We start from the raw sequence: 17,263 nt of genomic DNA, 5'->3' as shown, positions 1-17,263 counted from the left end.
GCAGGATCCAAGCCTGTCTATGGTTAAAAGAGTATATAGATGTCCTTATTTTCATTTATAGGTAAAACTATATCTAAAATGCATTTTGTACTAGAGTTATAAAAAGTTGGATAGATTAAGCCATGTGTTAGCATGCTTGTTTAGTCTCTAGAGAAAGTACAATTGAAATTAAGGTTGCAATCCCACACCTATGTATTTGCAGTAAGAGCCCCTTCACATATTGTGCAAAAGCAAAGCTGTGTTTGTCACCATTAGTACACACAGAATTATGGTCTGTCTTAGCTCCCTTGACATATATACCTGTATAACATGAAATGTTGAAAGAGCATTTGTTGTGTGCATACATTAGATTTATACATGAATGTAACTTATGAAGCAACCTCAAACTCCAGTAATTTCTGTAGGTTGTACTTCCAAGTAAACATATATAAGAGTACAGCTAAGACTCTTTGTTCTTTTGCATATATAATAAAAATGGGCAGAAGCTGAATATAATGGTCTGTATCCTACCACTCCAGTCAGCACAGTTTGAAGCTCTCCTCCCGCCAAAGAAGACTCCATCCACTTTCAGTGGTTCTGCAGAATAGCCTCTTAAGCTGGAAGAAGCCTCCTTAAGCTGGAGGAAAGCATCAGAATTTGCTTTTCAAACAGACTCTGTGGACAGATAGGATACAAACAGTATTACTATATACATATAGATTAAGTGAGCTTTGGGTTCTAAGTGCAGAGTTTATCAAGTAATAAAAGTAATTATCAAGTGATAAAACTACAGTCAGCAGCTGTCTGAATTGTTGAATGGAATATACTTCTTCACATAAATATGTAGTTTTAAATCAGTTATTCAGATGTTCAAGTGGAAAGGAGACAAGATTTGATCTTGAAAGATGATTCTTCAGAGATCATCTCTTCTGTACTGAAGGTATGCTCCCAATTACTACTTTCTGTTTGTTTATTTTTTTCTTTTTTCTGTTTTATGCACCTCATGTTCCAGCAATCAACAAACATGAGAATAGTTATATTAGTGATTTAGAGCTGTTTGCTTTCATGGTACCTTCATGAGAGTTCAATGTATGTTTGGGACATCCCAGGATCTGAGCAAGATGTGGTAGAGATTGGGAATTCAGTTCTCTGGAACAGAATTTCAGAAACGGACATGGTAAAGCTATGATATCTGAAATGAGGAGTATTCATTACATCATTCTAAAGGGAATAACTTTAAAATAACTAAAGACAAGTGGCAACCTTATTGCTAGCCACACAAATCAGAGTTCAAGTATAGAATCATAGAATCAATGTGGCCTTAGGGTTCAATGTGACTAGCACCCCACATGTAAACCGCCCAGAGACCCCCACGGGGGTTAGGGCGGTATATCAAATCGAAGTAATAAATAAATAAATATATTATGTGATACATGTGGAGCCAGAATAGGCTTCTGTCTCCTGTTCCACACCATTGTTGCTGGGCCTTTGTCCACTCCAGTTTTAGTATAAAAGATTATTATACCCAGGCAGGTCAGTTTTCCATCTGGTTCACAATGACAGGAAGTGTAGCTTTGGCCACTGTGCTGCTGCAATTGTGCAAATGAATAACTCTTGTAAGTGATTTTTAAAGGGAAAGACCAGCAGACCCCTCCACACATTGAGGTTTTTGGTTACCATGCTTGAACACAAATTTGAAAGAGCATGTGCTTTAGAGACCAGATATTAAAAGGAATCACTGAAAGGCAAGTTCACTGTAAGCCAGGCACTGATACAAGTACCCCATATGTTTACCCCAGTGTGGTAAATAGCGGCTCTGCGGGACTGTATCAGTTCAGAAAAATCATCTAGGCAGCACACACACACCCCTTGCACTATAGCCCAGATCAGGCTCTCATGCACTTGCCATCTAAAGGAAAAAAATGCTGGGAACTCCATTCATGGAACTGTCAGTATCTTCTCTGTTTGAAGTTCTCATGGGTGTGGCCTCAGCTCACTCCTTGCTATATCTGTCCCTTAAAACGGACTATACAGTAGTATATATAAGCAGTGAGTTCCTGTGATTTATATTTTCAGAGCTTACTATAGTTAATAATTGCATCTCTCATGCATATTTTGCAAAGCAATTTAGAATTCTGGTTGCCTGGAAACAAGATACTAATTTAAACAGCATTAAGAAGGAAAAGGATTTGGGTCCAATAGCACCTTAGAGACCAAAAAGAGTTTCAGGACATAAGCTTTTGAGAGTCAAAACTCCTTTGTCAGACTCCCTAAAGTTGATAAGCCTTTAGCCATTTGTGACATTGAGAGTCCCCCGTCACCTTTCATCCCTCTGACTCCCCTTTTCTGCTTTGATTCTTTCCCCTTCCATTCCTGTCATCTCTTCTCTACAGTAAGCTTTGCTTGGCTTCAAATAATCACCTGTGTGTCATAATGAACATAGCTGAAACAAGAAATATTGCACAAACCTGTCTACCAATTAGGGGGATATAAAGGTTTCTGCTTGTATGGGGCGTCCTCCCGGCAGCAAAGACAGCAATTGCTACTGGGGAACTAGATTAAATTTTATTAAGAGCACCCAAGGTGACACAAAACCGTTTGTGCAGTCTTTTGAATTCTCCAAAAGTCTTCTTCAGGCTGGATTAAAAAAAAAAAAGTGGGGTAGAGAGAAAAAAGATGTTGCAGGCCATGATCTTAAGGCCCTTTTATCTTGTTTGAAATGCTGAGCAACTATGCAGATTTAAAACAGTGCTTGTGTCAGGTTGTACCCTCACTGTTGGTACAAAAAAGCAAAAAGATCAAAGCACTCCATTGAAAATACAACAAACCATCTGTTGGTGAAATGTGTTGCTAACACCAGTTGAGAAATACAGATCCCTTAGAGGGAAAAGATGGCAGTCATTGTATTAATGACACCAGAGATCAACTTTAGTTGGTACACAAACCTACCATGGGTAGGGGGAGAATTGGCTGAAATTCCAAGTCATGTCATGATGCTAGGGGCAGATGCTTATATTTTTGATAAATGTTGCTGAAATCTGGCTTCGTGTCTTTTTTGATCCACTAAGAAAGAAAAATCAAGTTCAGTTTCGATGACCAAGTTGTGTGCTGATCCATATTACATTTACCACATGTTATATTCAATTATGATCTTTCTGATTCCATTTACTCATTTACTCATCTCAAGAAAAATAAATAAATGAATAAAACAAACAAACAAAAGAAATTGCCTTTCATTCAGTAATTAATAAATATAGTAAAAATCATAATCATCTGCAAATCAGATTTCCATATCCTGGGAATTCCCTCTTAACTTCAAAATCATCCTGCATCTTTATACGTTTAATCTCTTAAAGTCTTGACTTCAATAGTTAATAGAAATGTATGATATAACTCATAATCTTCTGCTTCATAACTTATATACTCAGTAACATCATATCAATTCATTCATAAGGCTCCCTATTCAACTCATATTCAAAACAAATTTACATTAATTAAGAAAGAAGGTATAGAGAAAAAAAAGGAAAAGAAAGATTTATATTGAGTAAAAAGGAAAAATAAGAGAATTTTTGGCCAATTAACAGAAAAAGGCTTTCACCCTATTTTTTTCCACTAAAATTCAGCCTGCTTTCCATATACCTCCCATTTCCGTTGTTTAATCTTAGCATTTTAAAGGCCACTTTTTCTACTGCATATATCCAATTGTGTTCTCATACACTTCTTCCTATCAGGTTTACCACCATTTATATGCAATTACATCTTGCCCTCCTAAACATGTTTATAGTAGTGGTCTTCCATGCTTAGGAGTCTTTCCATAAAGCTTAATGACGTTGTAGTCCATTTCTTTTTTAGTTTCATTTTCCAGATTTTCTTTCCTATGTCGTAAGTCTTTGTATTCCTCTGTAGAAGTACCCAAGCCGCTTCTCCCATAATCAGTTGGACGCTGTATCCTGTGTTTGGAGCCTGCAACTCTCTTGTTTCTTCGGGAGAACTTAGAACACTTTTCCTCTCCTTTTCGTGGTTTTGGTTCTCCTTTCCCAGTCATATCTTTTGACGGGTCTACTTCCTTCGATTCTTCTTCTGCCGCTAAATGCAGGCTATCATGCTGCATTTCAGCCCACTCAATCACCAATTTACTCTCCTGGGTGTCCTGAGAGTCACTTTGCCCTTGTAATGTCTTTAACTGTTCTTTGGTGTCTTTGTCCTCTACAAATAAAGTTTGGGATTCATTCAGTATCTTATTCCAAACCAAGTTAAGTGACTTTTCTAGTTCCTCCCTTAAGGTTTTTTGAAACGTTCTGATTTAAGTTCAGCTGTTATCGCTTCACGTAGAAACGCCGCCATTTTTCCTTATTATCTTAATTCCGCTTTATTCCGTTAATATTATTTTTTCTTTCCCAGAGGTATTTAATAGTTTTGGTCATCTTACAAATACAAAAAGAGATGATGTCCATAAAGTAGATATTTCTTACCCCCTCAAAACCTTTCGTTCTCCCGTGTCATTAATGTTTTCGGCCGCTTTCTAGCACCAATTGGAAGGTCCGTCGGAGGGTCAGTAAGAACTGTTCGTTGTAGATATCTGTTAGTCTGCAAGCTTTAAACATAGTCCAAGAGGGGGTTGGTGTGTGTCAATTTCCTCATTGTGAAACACCCATGTGTTGAAAGAAAAGTAAAGAGTTTAAAAATACGGCTGGCTGCTGCTTCGGTGGGAACATGGCGTCCACGTTCCCGTTCTCCGCGCCGCTCCTGCTTCAGGGCAAACCGGTCCCCCCCCCCCCCGTCCTTGCCAGGGAACGGGGGGCCGGTCAAGCCTCATACCCTTGGTCTCCCTCCAGGAGACCAAGCGGGGCCACCTCGAACCTCGGGGGGCTCCGTAGGAGCGCACATGAGCCGGGCTTCCCTGGGAGCCGCACCGCCGGAAGTCCACAAGGGATAAGATTCTGACATGCGCTGCAGTCAATTGCGGGACTCGGCTGAGACATACAAGCCCAGCCACAGAACCAAGCTTACATACAGTCATACAGCATATAATTTATAAAGGAACATGCTCACCTATCTTGTATGTTAGGTAAAGGTAAAGGTTTCCCTTGCTCAAAAGCCAGTCGAATCTGACTCTAGGGGGTGGTGTTCATCTCTGTTTCCAAGCTGAAGAGCCAGTGCTGTCCGAATATTTTTCCGTGGTCATGTGGCCAGCATGACTAAATGCCAAGGTGCACGGAACACTGTTACCTTCCCACCAAAGCGGTACCTATTTATCTCCTTGCAATTTCTTGCTTTCAAACTGCTAAGTTGGCAGGATCTGGGACCAGAGACGGGAGCTCACTCCGTCACACGGCACTAGGATCTCGAACTGCCGAGCCACAGACCTTCCAGTCTGCAGCTCAGCATCCAGTCTGCCACCACAGTCCCATCTTGTACGCTAGCCAGCATCAAAGAATTGACACATAGATGTCTACAAAGAAATTTGTACCCTTATGAAGATATTGGGAACATTATTTCAAAACCTTATTGATAGATGAACCCAGGGGGGGGGGAGGTTGATATTTTCACCTGGATTCTCATTCCAGCACAGTTTCAACATACCAGAATGTTTCTGGTTTCCTCATCAAGGTTGCCTGTTGGCTGCTGGGTATCTTTTGAATGTATTCAAATACAAAACAAACCCTTACGAAGTACAAACACATGGTATAGTGTTAAGGAATGAGATTGATATTTGCGTTTAATACAATATTTACTTTGTTTTTAAGGACAGTGGTTCAGACTTGGATCCTCAACAGCACTTTAATACACTTGAGTTAGGTGTACCAGTTCTCAACGCCAGTCGGACACTTTCTGCATCTTCTCAGAGTTCACACAAATCTTTGACAACATCCTTAGCTGACGCAGCATGTAAGTTGTGGTTGCTATACAAATACTGATTCCAAAATGTTCAGTGTAACATATTGCAGTAAAAGTCATAATGTACCAAAAGTGCAAAGCTTATCTTGTAGAAAAATGTATATATTACATATGTACAGAGAGGATATATACATACATACACATTCAATTTATATACCGCTCCTTCCCGAGGGCTCGGTGCGGTTTACAGAGACATTTTAAACCTAGCTAGGGCCACAGTGCAAGGGTGTGTGTGTGAAATGCCTACCAGGCACCCAAGCAGCGGAGTTCTGTTGTTCTTTCGGCTCTTATTCTATTTTTGATGGAGTCGGTGATGGAGTCTCGGCAAAGTTCTTCCCACAGCGACTCCTTCTGGGTTGATCCCCATGGCACATGGCTATGAGACAGTTGCAGCGCTGGTCTCCATCCTATTGGCTCCGACCGCGCCGCGTTGTCTTGTCGCCGTGTCTACATATACAAAGAAAATCACCAAAAGAAGGAAAAATGCTGATAGCATCCAGATTTATGATCAGCTGCCAACATTCAGGAAGATCAAGAAGATAAAAACTGAAAGATAGGTTCAGCTGCAATACAAGAACTTCAATTCCACAATGCAAAGATGTAATAAGTGAGATTTAGTTTTAAGAAAAAATACATACTGCTAGCAATCAATATTGCTAAAACCTAGCAGCTCCAAGCATGCATTGAAAGCCCTACACAATCATCAGTTTCCTTTTTTCTCCTATAAGTATCCTAAACAGATATGAAGTATTTTCCTTTCATAAAGAAGAATGAGAAATCCACTCTGATTCACATAAACTGATAGTAGTTAAATAACACTTTGTGTTTATATAGCCCCTTTTCTGAGTGTTTGAAGTATTTCATGTTAACAGTAATTGTTTGCCAGTTGGCCAGGAAAAATATGTCTTGTCCCTTTAATAGAAGCTTAATATAAGGAAATCGGCAGTTGAAGCTTTTCATGGCATAATTGTTGTGGATGAAACTGATATTGAAAGGACAGCTAAAGGGACCAGTGTAAAACTTAGCATCCCTAAAAGTCATTCTTCTAATGGCCTCTGAAGGTACACTATTCCTGTAATTACAGATGGGTAGAATGAGGCTTAGAGGCTTAGTTGCTTGACCAAGAACTTTCCACACAGTGTTTGTACTTACAGCAACTATGCTACCTTACAACAGCTATGCAGTGAAAACCGCTAAAAAAAATTACAGAACAATTTATTGAAGCATGCAGAACATACAATCTGACAAAGATTTTAAACTGGGTTTGTTGACTGGTCTAGGAGATATCTGGCAGAGTAGTTTGAAATTATGGCTCATAATACAGATACAATAGAATTATAAAGCCCGCTACTGGGTAATACTAAATGATATCAGATTTTTATTTTTTAAAGCTTTTTTTAAAGGGCACTGTATTCCTTTGAGCTGTAGACTAAGTAATCTTCACGCTCCTTTGCCAGAATCCCAAAAATGGGGAAAAATGCATTCTACTCTTTGCTTTTATCTTTACTTTGGTCCATGTACATCTTTCACTGGAAAGAGTAAAAGGCCTCTTGATAAGTGCAGCTGGAGAGCACTGATGATATTCTTCGAGAATTTAATGAGGGATGTGTTCTTTAGTCCTTGCACACCAGAGCTTTCTGGTTGGGCCATGGCTCAGTGGTAGAGTATCTGTTCTGCATGCAGAAGGTTCCAGGTTCAGTCCCCAACATATCTCCAATTACAAGAATCAGGTAGAAGGTGGTATGCAAGAACTCTGCCTGGGACCCTGGAACGCCACTGCCAAGTTGCTTCCATGCGGTGAAAATTCTGTGCATTACTTTCATCATCATGAATGCAGGAAGCAGGCATGTTAGCAATGCAGTCTTCACACATGGGAATTGTCTCAGGTCTGTTAAAATTTGAGGTGGATCAGCTGGCAACAGATTGTGGCAGTGCCATATCAACATATAAATAGTACCCTTCCAGCCATCTTGCAGAACATGAGCAAGACTGCATGTGGCCACAGCTTTGCGTGTTTGTGCTGTGACAGAGGTACTATTCAGTTTAAGTGGCTTACCTCTTATGTGGTGGAGAGCTGCTATGATCAAAACAGAAGGGGAAGCTGAGTTTGTACATGCAGTTCTTTCTTGATTGTGTATGTTCCTTTTTCCCTTTTAATTCTTGTACGGTTTAGAAACAATGAGAGGATACTTGTAAAGGAGTATCTGTTGCTCCTGGTTCAGCACTGAAGTCTACGTTTAAAAAGCAAGCACAGTGTAGCATGAAAGAATCCTGTGACAACTTCAATAATGCATTTGTTCCACAAGAAAGCCAAAATGCTGCAGGCACGAACAGGAATAGAAAAGAACTAGGAGCCTGTGACTCAGACCTGAGATTCTAAGACGTAGGTCTTTCATCTAGTTCCCTGTATCAGTTACTGATGTGTTAATTCTGTAGCTGGCTTCCTTCGTATTTGGATATTGTAGGGATCCAGTCTTCTTTTGTATTTATTAATTAATAATAGCTGTAAGTGTTGTCATAAATAGCGATAAATTAGTAAGCAGATTTTATCAAAATAATTATTCTCTTACAGCCACTACTACAAAGGTCCTTACAGAAGCTCCCTCCTTACAAAGAACCCCCAACGTGACCCAGGACTTAGTGCAGCGACCCAGCCAGCCTGCGACTGTTCAGGTAAAGCTTCAAAATGTTCACTGAAGTAAACAGAAGCGACAACAGGAATTCCGTTATGTAGCCATATTTTTAAATTCAAGTATTAAAACGCCACCAGTCATTTCCCAGAATGTTAGGAAATAACAATATTAACAGCCTTGTTGTTCTTTTAAAAAGAGAAAGACCCTACCTTCGATTTTCTTTTGCTACATCGAGAAGATGAAGTACATATCATCTTCTATTCTAATAGTCACGGATGGGCTCATCTGCGGATACCTAAATCTGTGGATTTGGCCCACATTGACTAAAAACAGATCATTCTGCAAAACTGGGGGACTCTGCAGATTTGCAGAAAAATCTTAAAAGGTTAAAAAAATACACGGGGGGGGGAGGTTAAAACCTCCCCAAAAGAAAGGACCAGACAGTGCTCCTACCTCCTCTTCCTTCTCCATCAGATGGCGGTGGCAGGAGGCCACAACAGGTCCGGCTGCAGAGGGATGGGAACAAGCTTGCCAACATTGTTGTTGCTGTTGGGGGGGGGAGGTGTTGGTGCCTGGTGGCAGAGGCCAGGAGCTACACTGGGCTTGCCAGTGTCAGGGGAATGGGGGGAAACAGGCCCATTGCTGGTGAGAGGAGGAGAAACCACGGTGGGCCTGGCAGCAGAGGCCAGGAGCAGTGTGGGCCTTGCTAACGTTGATTGGTGAGGGGTGGAAACCAGTGTCAGTCAGTGGGGAAGAACAATCCTCAGCAGGCCCAGCACCGGAAGCTGCGCAGGGTGGGCCCTGCGGAGGAGGAAAAACCATAAAGGTATGAGGGGGAAGGGATTCCTCCCATGAGTATTGCAGGTCCCTGCTTGTATAGTCTAGTAGCCAAGTCAGCCAAATCTGAGGATACTTAAATCCAGAGACTGAAGCTCTGAACAGGTAAGACAGATCTTTCTACAAACCTGAAAAATGCCCCAGGTTTGCAGAAAAACCTGAAACCTAACAAAAAAAATACATTGGGGAGTTTTAAAAAAACCCAAAATGATAAAAGGAATGCCTGTAGCTTTGAAAAACGAAAGCCTTCAGTGGCAGTTGCTAGGTAACCACAGCATTCCAGAGCTTGTTTTCTGTGTGTATAAGACAGGGGAGGGGGCAGGGTGCTTTCTAGGGCTGCTTTGGCTTTTGAGGGAGGACTCAGCAGGGCCAGGCCTGGGCCACTGCCCCCTGTATATGGAAAGCCTGAACACCAGGCTCTGACGTCACCGCAATGGCGACGAGAGTAGTCATAACAGTCCCCCTAGTGGTTTAGTGGGGCTAAGCGGGCAGTTTGAATTCAGTTGGTGCAGTGCTGGGGAGAGATTTCAGTTAGAGGAGACGAGTGTTGGCTGTTGACTCTTCCTCTGTAATTCTCTGCTAACAACAGTTTCTGTCCTTCATTTTTGGATTAAAACTGCCTTTTTGCTGTTGTCCCTCTCCCGGCCCAAATCCTCGCGTGTGACCGGGGCCTATGAAAGGCAAGGTGGTATATCAGTTAGAGCTTCAGAGCAGGGTCTCAGAGACCCAAGTCTGAATCCCCAGTCTTGCTGTGGAAGCTCACTGGCTGATTTTGGGCCTGTAATATACCTGGTGTGATCTTGTCTGGTCCATGGGGTTGCGAAGAGTCAGACTCAACTGTGCGACTGAACAACATATACTTTCCGCTAAAACCTGAGGATGAAAAAAAGGAGGGGGAAATAATGTAAACTGCTTTGGCCCCCACTGTGGAGAAAGGTAGGGTATAAATGAAGTAAATAAGTAATAAATACAGTTGACCATGGGAGGCAGATGAAAGGTAGTTGGTGAATGGCCAAGAAGGAGAGAATGAGGTGGGGAAAGAGATTTGCCAGGAGGAGGGCAAGAGGAAATAGTGTGAGGAGAGGGATACGGGGAAAGCGAGGTGCCAACCCACAAGTCCTTGAGAATTCCCTACCATGTAACCATTTACACCCAGTGGCTAGCATCATACAATTGGGCCATAGTTTTCCTACATAGAGGCTGCTGGGGGGAGAAGGAAGCCAAAGACAGAGGGGCAGATAAATGTAAGTTGGCTGTTGGGTGGGAAGGAGAGAAGGAAGGAGGAAAAGAGGAGAGGCTATAGGGGGTTTCAGGAAAGGAAGAAATAGCCAGGGGAGGGGGAAATGAGATGCCTCCTGCAAATCCTTGCTAGTTCCTGCTTATTCAATGCTATTTCCTATATTTTTCCTTTTTGACTGCTATGGAGTGAGTGTGCAACATACTTCTATATAGTTCTTGAGAGGTTTGAATGCTGCAGCTACACACACACACACACACACTTGGGCCTCACTTAGGAAAATTCAGTATCAAGCTCAAACTAGACAATTGTACCATCTACTTCTGTTTGTATTCCAAGTCTCTGTTGTTGTTTTCTTCCTGTTAGCCCATCATGCTTCATTTTTTTCTTGCAGATATTATAAATCTTTCAGTACAAGACTGGAGATCTCTGATTTCTGCAAATCTAAGCATGAATTTAGTATAGACGTCCTAGTTATAATGCAATAGTGTGCTACTCTGATCTTTTATAAATGTAACAGCCGACCCAAATATACTTTAGAGTGTTATACTTATCATTGATTGGTTTAACCATTGTAAGAAGTAAAATGCAGTTGTAGTTTAAACCACTCTAATAACTGATTATGAAATGACAGTTATATCTTTAAAACACAAGATACTAGAGAGAATGCAGAATTTTAAAAGCAAATAGATTCCTTTGTGCCTCCAGGAAAAAGAATGTAAAAGCATAGTTAATCTTGACATTTTTCATATAGCTAGGACAGTTTACACAACAGAAATGTTTCTTTTTCTCTTAAGATCTCAGCCCAGTTTAATATGTTTCAAACCATTAAGGACCAGCTTGAGCAACGGACTCGTCTACTGCAAGCCAATATTCAGTGGCAGCAGGAAGAGCTGCAGAAAATCCAGCAACAGCTCTGCATGGTACAGGAGTCCAACATACAGGTGAGCATGGCAACACTCCCCACCCCGGACAATGGGTCCATCTGATAATGCATTTGCAGATCAATGGGGAAATATTGTATGAGATATTTTAATGGAGAAGATTATATACCGTGTTGAGGCTGGTAGGAGGGAAGGATGAAGACCACCAAGGAGGGCTCTGCAGTGGAAGGCAATGGCAAACCACTTCTCTTTCTCACTCGCCTTGAAAGCACCTTGCTGGGGTTCCCATAAGTTGGTTGCAACTTGATGGCACTTACGTATGTAAGGTTGGCAGAAATGAATATGGAGCGGCAGATTTCTAACTGGATTGGATGCTCTTTTTGAAAATACATGGAGGTGCTAGGGTTGCCAGGTTCCTCCGGGAAGCCTGCAGGGGATTGGGGGGGTGTGTGAGCTTACCAGGAGCTGGGAGTTTCTTCGCACGTTTCAGCGATCTATCCATATGAATTCCAGTGTGACCCAGAAGTGACATAGGAACGTCAGGGATGTCAGGGCAATGCTCTGGTTTTGGGCCAAAGACTCTATGGTAGAATTAGCTTCAACCATAGAGTTTTTCCCCAAAACCAGAGCGTTGCCCCGATGTCCCCAATGTGCCTATGTCACTTCCAGGTCACATGGAAGTCACATAGGCACACTGCTGAAATGTCAGGTGTTCCTCCCTCATTTTTGGAGTAATATCCCCCTTGCTAGCCAGCAGATCTACAGCAGAGAGGTGGGACCTGGCAGCGGGGGACCCCCCCCACCCCACCAGGGGGTCTGGCATCCCTAGGAGGTGCTCCTGATTACATTTTTCTTAAACCGATCAAATATCTTCTGCCTACTTGTATTGGCATGCTTTATTTTGAATGGTTAATCTTTTTTCCCCTGTACTTTCATATTTGCATTTACCCATCAGTTCTCAACTGGGAGAAAGGGAAAAGAAAACGTGGCTTTGATATTCTATTGCAGTGAATGTATTTGTTTCTTTTTATATTTGTCGTACTTTGCTGGTAGCGCTCTCCGTCTCTCATATATTATATTCCTAATCTCTTTGAATTCACTTCATATCGAGCAAGAATGCACACCGGGGCATGAGACAATATCTGTGAAACAGTGCTTTACAGTTCAGGCTCCGTCTTGAAAGAAAATGTTACTTAACGATAAATTCAGCGTGATATCTTCCCTCCTGACATCTTTTTTTTAAAAAAAAAATAATTGCTCTCGCTAAGAGTTTCCTGGTTTGATCAGCACAGATGGTTAAAATGTCTGTTTTCCAAAGAGCATGTATGGAACAGCTTTCTCCAGTTGCTTTTCTAATACGATGGTGTCTGTTTCCAGATACGAGAGAAGTGCTGTCCCTGCTTCTTTCACAAGAATATTAATGAGGCTGCAATTAGGAGAGATTAGTAATATGCTTCTCATGTCTTGACACACTGCAGGAAGAGTCCTGAGATTAGCTGATGGCACAAGTGTGAATTTTCTGGTTTATCTACTTAGACTTGCATAGATTGAGGGAGGGGGGAACACTTTCTGTTGAGTGGGATTTTCACCTGCTTATTACTCTATCTAGTTAACAACATGGTAAAAAGAAACTTGTGCAGCTTCCACATGGGGATTCCCCCCCCACACATGGGCAACGGGAAACTCCCACAGGAGTCCAGAGATGATAGGCTATGGGGAACAAAATTGCCCCTGTGTCTGCACTTTTGTGCAGGCACAATGGAGAAAAGGGTGAGAAGTGGAGGGGCAGAGGCAGCAACAGCCTCAACGGGGTGGAAACAAAGTGTTTGTGGACACCATTCCTACCAGCTCCCAATCCGCTTTCACACACCCTATATTCATACACACTGGGATGTAGCTATTATGAATGAAATGCTTCGTTTTCTGGTACATTGGCATTCGAGGAACAATTTAACTGACCATTTCTGGGTTGTTGTTTTTTTAGCTTTTAATATTTAATCAAATGATATCAAATTGCAGTTGTTACTCACACCAACATCTAAAGGCACGTTTGGGTTTTCTTTTCAAAATTTGTATATTCATTGCTAGATAACTAAAATACAGCTTATATTACCCTCTTGACATGATTGATGCTGATGGTGTCTGGAAGGAGACATAACCCACTGTGTTTTCTCAGCTGGGAAAGGAAATGTGTCTGCCCAGAGAAAGTACTGGGGTCATTATTGTTCAGGATATAGGGTCAAGCTATATGTACACCAGAATCTTCATTTAAACCCAAATGGCTGCATTCTCTAGCAAAAAGCATCTTCAGGAAAGGGTTTTTTTTTTCCTGGATTTCCCTTTCCTGTTACAGACGTCATACTTCCATGCTGTTCTTGGGGGTCCCCTTTCTCCCAGGAGCAGCATTTTTTTTTGGGGTGGTGGTGGTGTATTTTGGGCTGCAGCAGGAGAGGAAAGTTGAGAAGTCCTGCTCCATGGATGGCAATTCATTCCATCTGCAGAAATGTCTGGTGGATCCAAGCCATAAATTCTTCAACACTTCTTGCTCGGGTTTCTCATATCTCCAGTTCGTAATGGAAAAACTGAGAAGAACCGTCCTGGGCTCAAACATGTTTGTAAACCATCACACCATCCAACATACACGGAAGTTCTTGCATTATTCCCTAAAGTGACAAAGGTGGCTGTGGTTTGAGAGCTCTGTGTACCCTGTTCATATAACATATGAGTTGGATCCTGTCGATGTGTTGAGATAACAGAGGAGCTTTCCTTTGGCAGAAAAAGACTTTCCATGAGGCAAGAGGGATCACTCAAAACAAGGGCTTGGGTCCTGTACAGCAATTTCTGCAGACTTGGGTCATGTATAGAAGAGAAGAAGAAGAAGAGATTGGATTTATACCCCGCCCTTCACTTGGAGTCTCAGAGCGGCTTACAAACTCCTTTCCCTTCCCCTCCCCACAACAGACACCCTGTGAGGTGGGTGGGGCTGAGAGAACTCTGACACAAACTGCTCTTTTTCAAGGACAGCTGTGCCAGAGCTTGTGACTGACCCAAGGTCGCATCAGCAGGTGCAAGTGGAGGAGTGGGGAATCAAACCCGGTTCTCCCAGATTAGAGTCCGCACACTTAACCACTACACCAAACTGGCTTGTTTTGAGTGATCCCTCTTGCCTCATGGAAAGTCTTTTTCTGCCAAAGGAAAGCTCCTCTGTTATCTCGACACATCTACAGGAACCAACTAGCAGTTTGTACCCACTGATCACGACTTTCATCATTCCCTCCTCCTACAGTGGACCCAAATCCCCAGGTACAGGATTGGGGAGGGGGTGTTGGGGGCTGCTGTAAGAGGAAGGAACCATGAGAGTCATGCTCTGCAGGTAGAAGTCTTTGCACCTGTGGAAACACAGTAGCAAACTCAACCCGTTCTACAACTGAGTCCAAGATCAAACTGAGCGTTCCAGTAAATCCATCATAAACATTATTCACAGTTTCACAGCTTTGAAATTGTTTATATATCTTGGCTTAATTTGCCTGACATTAAAAAAAAAATTTCCAGATGTTTTTACAGCAGTCTACAGCGTCTCTGAATTTTGCCAGTCTACAGCAGCCAGATCCTCAGGGGAAGTCGGAGGGGGTTTCTCAGCAGCAGCCGCAGCAAGTGATTCCAAGACCTCATCTTCAAGGACAGGCTGCAGGTTCTCAAACAGCAGGCCACGAAATATTAAGAGAAGAAAATATCCTATCAAACCAGGTGAACATACAGTACCCTGCAGTTGTCCTGACAGAGGCAAAATATGGGGAAACTTGCCATATCCATTTAGAAAGTTTTTTTTTAAAAAACCCACATACTTGTTTTCTGTAGTTATTTTAGTACAAGTAGTGCAGATAACCTTTATTCAGCAGCCTTATTCCATGTAAAAAAAATTTGAACAGCAGAAAAATTCTCTCCAAAGCAGTTTATAACTGATTAAATCAAGAATGAAAGACAAAGAGGATGGCAAACCTGGAGGGAATGCATTGCCCCACTGCTCCCTCCTAGTATATCACCAGTGTAAAACTGCCTGCTGAGGGGCAGGCTTCTTCTCACTCGGGTCCAGACACAGTGCAGCTCTGATTTGAGCTCATCCCCCAGCAGTGAAGTGGCTAAGAAAGACATGGCAGGGTGTGTGTGGAGGGGGAGGCATGATGTTAAAGCCTTCTTCCAGTTCTCTTGTGTGCCTTCTGTCTATAAAGAGCACATAGTGTGCCCAAAGCTAATAGCCTTTCTTTCTAAAATTGGAGTTTTTCACTATTTCCATTGAATAATTATCTGGGCACTGATTGATTGCTTAGCTGAATAAGTATGAATTTGCATGTTAAAAAAATCTTTACCTTTTGGAGGACATATAGTGAAGGGGGTGACATAATTTACAGTTTATTGTTCAAGTGCTTTGTTGGGAAGAAGTTCCGTACTTGCATGTTAAAAAAATCTTTACTTTTTGGAGGACATATAGTGAAGGGTGTGACATAATTTACAGTTTATTTATCAAGTGCTTTGTTGGGAAGAAGTTCCGTGTATAATATTTTCTTCGTTCATTCCCTGTTATGGTTCAACAGATCGTAATAGCTGCATAAAATAACTAGATCTGCCCTTGAATTTTTATTACAATGATTATTTTTCCTACCGATTAGTTAACTAAACAGCCTGACAGCTCAGCCTAGGCCAGTCTCATCAGATCTCAGGAGCTAAGCAGGCTCGTCTTCGTACTTGGATGGAAGACCATCACGGAAGTCCAAGGTTGCTACCCAGAGGCAGGCAATGGCAAACCACCTCTGAATGTCTCTTGCCTTCAAATATCTTAGAAGTGTACATTGCTAGACCCACATTTGGTTTGCTGTAAATGTGGATTTTTACAAAATACCCCTTTGTTGTCCTAAAAATCTAACAGGAATGCATCACATAAGAGTCCTGTATGAGAGATTTAGATGAACAGTCTTGTGAGAACCATTTCACTTTGTTTTTATGCATTTATACAAAACAACAACAACTCACTAATGTGTGCCAGGGAATTCTGAGAGGAGTTCTGCTCGCAGAATGGACCTTACTCACCACCCCTTTCATCCTGCAGCCTCTTTCATCCACCAAAAAACCCACTTTTGAGTGTCAGGGCAACCTTGAAATCAGTGTAGGATGCCGTTTGAGAGGCTGCAGAAATAAGGGAAGGGGAAATCAACAGAAATCCCTTATCCTTGTGTGAGAGCCATTCCAGGTACACAACAGAGCCTTGGATCCCACTCAAAGCCTTTGATTGCTGCTGTTAACTGTTCCAGGATCAGAAATCAGTGAGAACCACACAAGGGATGCAAGAGAGCTGCCATTCTTCTAGCAGTTTAACTCCACAATTTAACAACTCTTCGGTGCTCTCACAATCTGTGAGTCTAGCTCCACCTGCTGAGCTTGTACAGGATAGCAGCCATCCGCTTAGTACTCCAGACTACAGCCACGACCGACAGCTGAGGTAAAATCACTGTATAATGAGTTGCTGTGTTCTTTCTTTTGTTTAAAAAAGGGACACGATTGCCCATTTATCTGTCATACAGTAATCAGCTAAAGAACCCACAAGTCCTTTATCTGTCATACAGTAATCAGCTAAAGAACTTGAACAGTAAGACAAATGTTCATGTTATCATCTTGGAGGAAGGAGAAGTAGATTATGAGGGAGCTTTTGAGGAACACAGATTTGGGCCTATAATGTTGCCTTTCAGTGGCTTACAAGAATAGTTAAGATAAGACAGTTTGCAGTAGAAAGTGTATTCCTG

The 17,263-nt window shown here is 41.9% G+C and overlaps 1 protein-coding gene across 1 annotated transcript in view; it reads left to right on the top strand.

Moving 5' to 3' along the window:
• The window catches only part of NPAS2 (neuronal PAS domain protein 2), a 98,526-nt gene that overhangs the window by 73,373 nt on the left and 7,890 nt on the right, over nucleotides 1-17,263 (top strand). Inside the window, exons 12-17 of the mRNA XM_015422751.1 lie at nucleotides 838-919; nucleotides 5,727-5,868; nucleotides 8,450-8,550; nucleotides 11,382-11,528; nucleotides 15,021-15,215; nucleotides 16,775-16,962. Coding sequence (XP_015278237.1) covers nucleotides 838-919; nucleotides 5,727-5,868; nucleotides 8,450-8,550; nucleotides 11,382-11,528; nucleotides 15,021-15,215; nucleotides 16,775-16,962 — 855 coding nt within the window. The remainder of the gene's footprint in view (nucleotides 1-837; nucleotides 920-5,726; nucleotides 5,869-8,449; nucleotides 8,551-11,381; nucleotides 11,529-15,020; nucleotides 15,216-16,774; nucleotides 16,963-17,263) is intronic.

The sequence above is a fragment of the Gekko japonicus genome, unplaced genomic scaffold (genome assembly GCF_001447785.1).
Source record: "Gekko japonicus isolate JY-2015 unplaced genomic scaffold, Gekko_japonicus_V1.1 scaffold1177, whole genome shotgun sequence".
Lineage (NCBI taxonomy): Eukaryota > Metazoa > Chordata > Lepidosauria > Squamata > Gekkonidae > Gekko > Gekko japonicus.
Note: the sequence above shows the minus strand (reverse complement) of the source record. Positions and strands in the feature narration are given on the sequence as shown.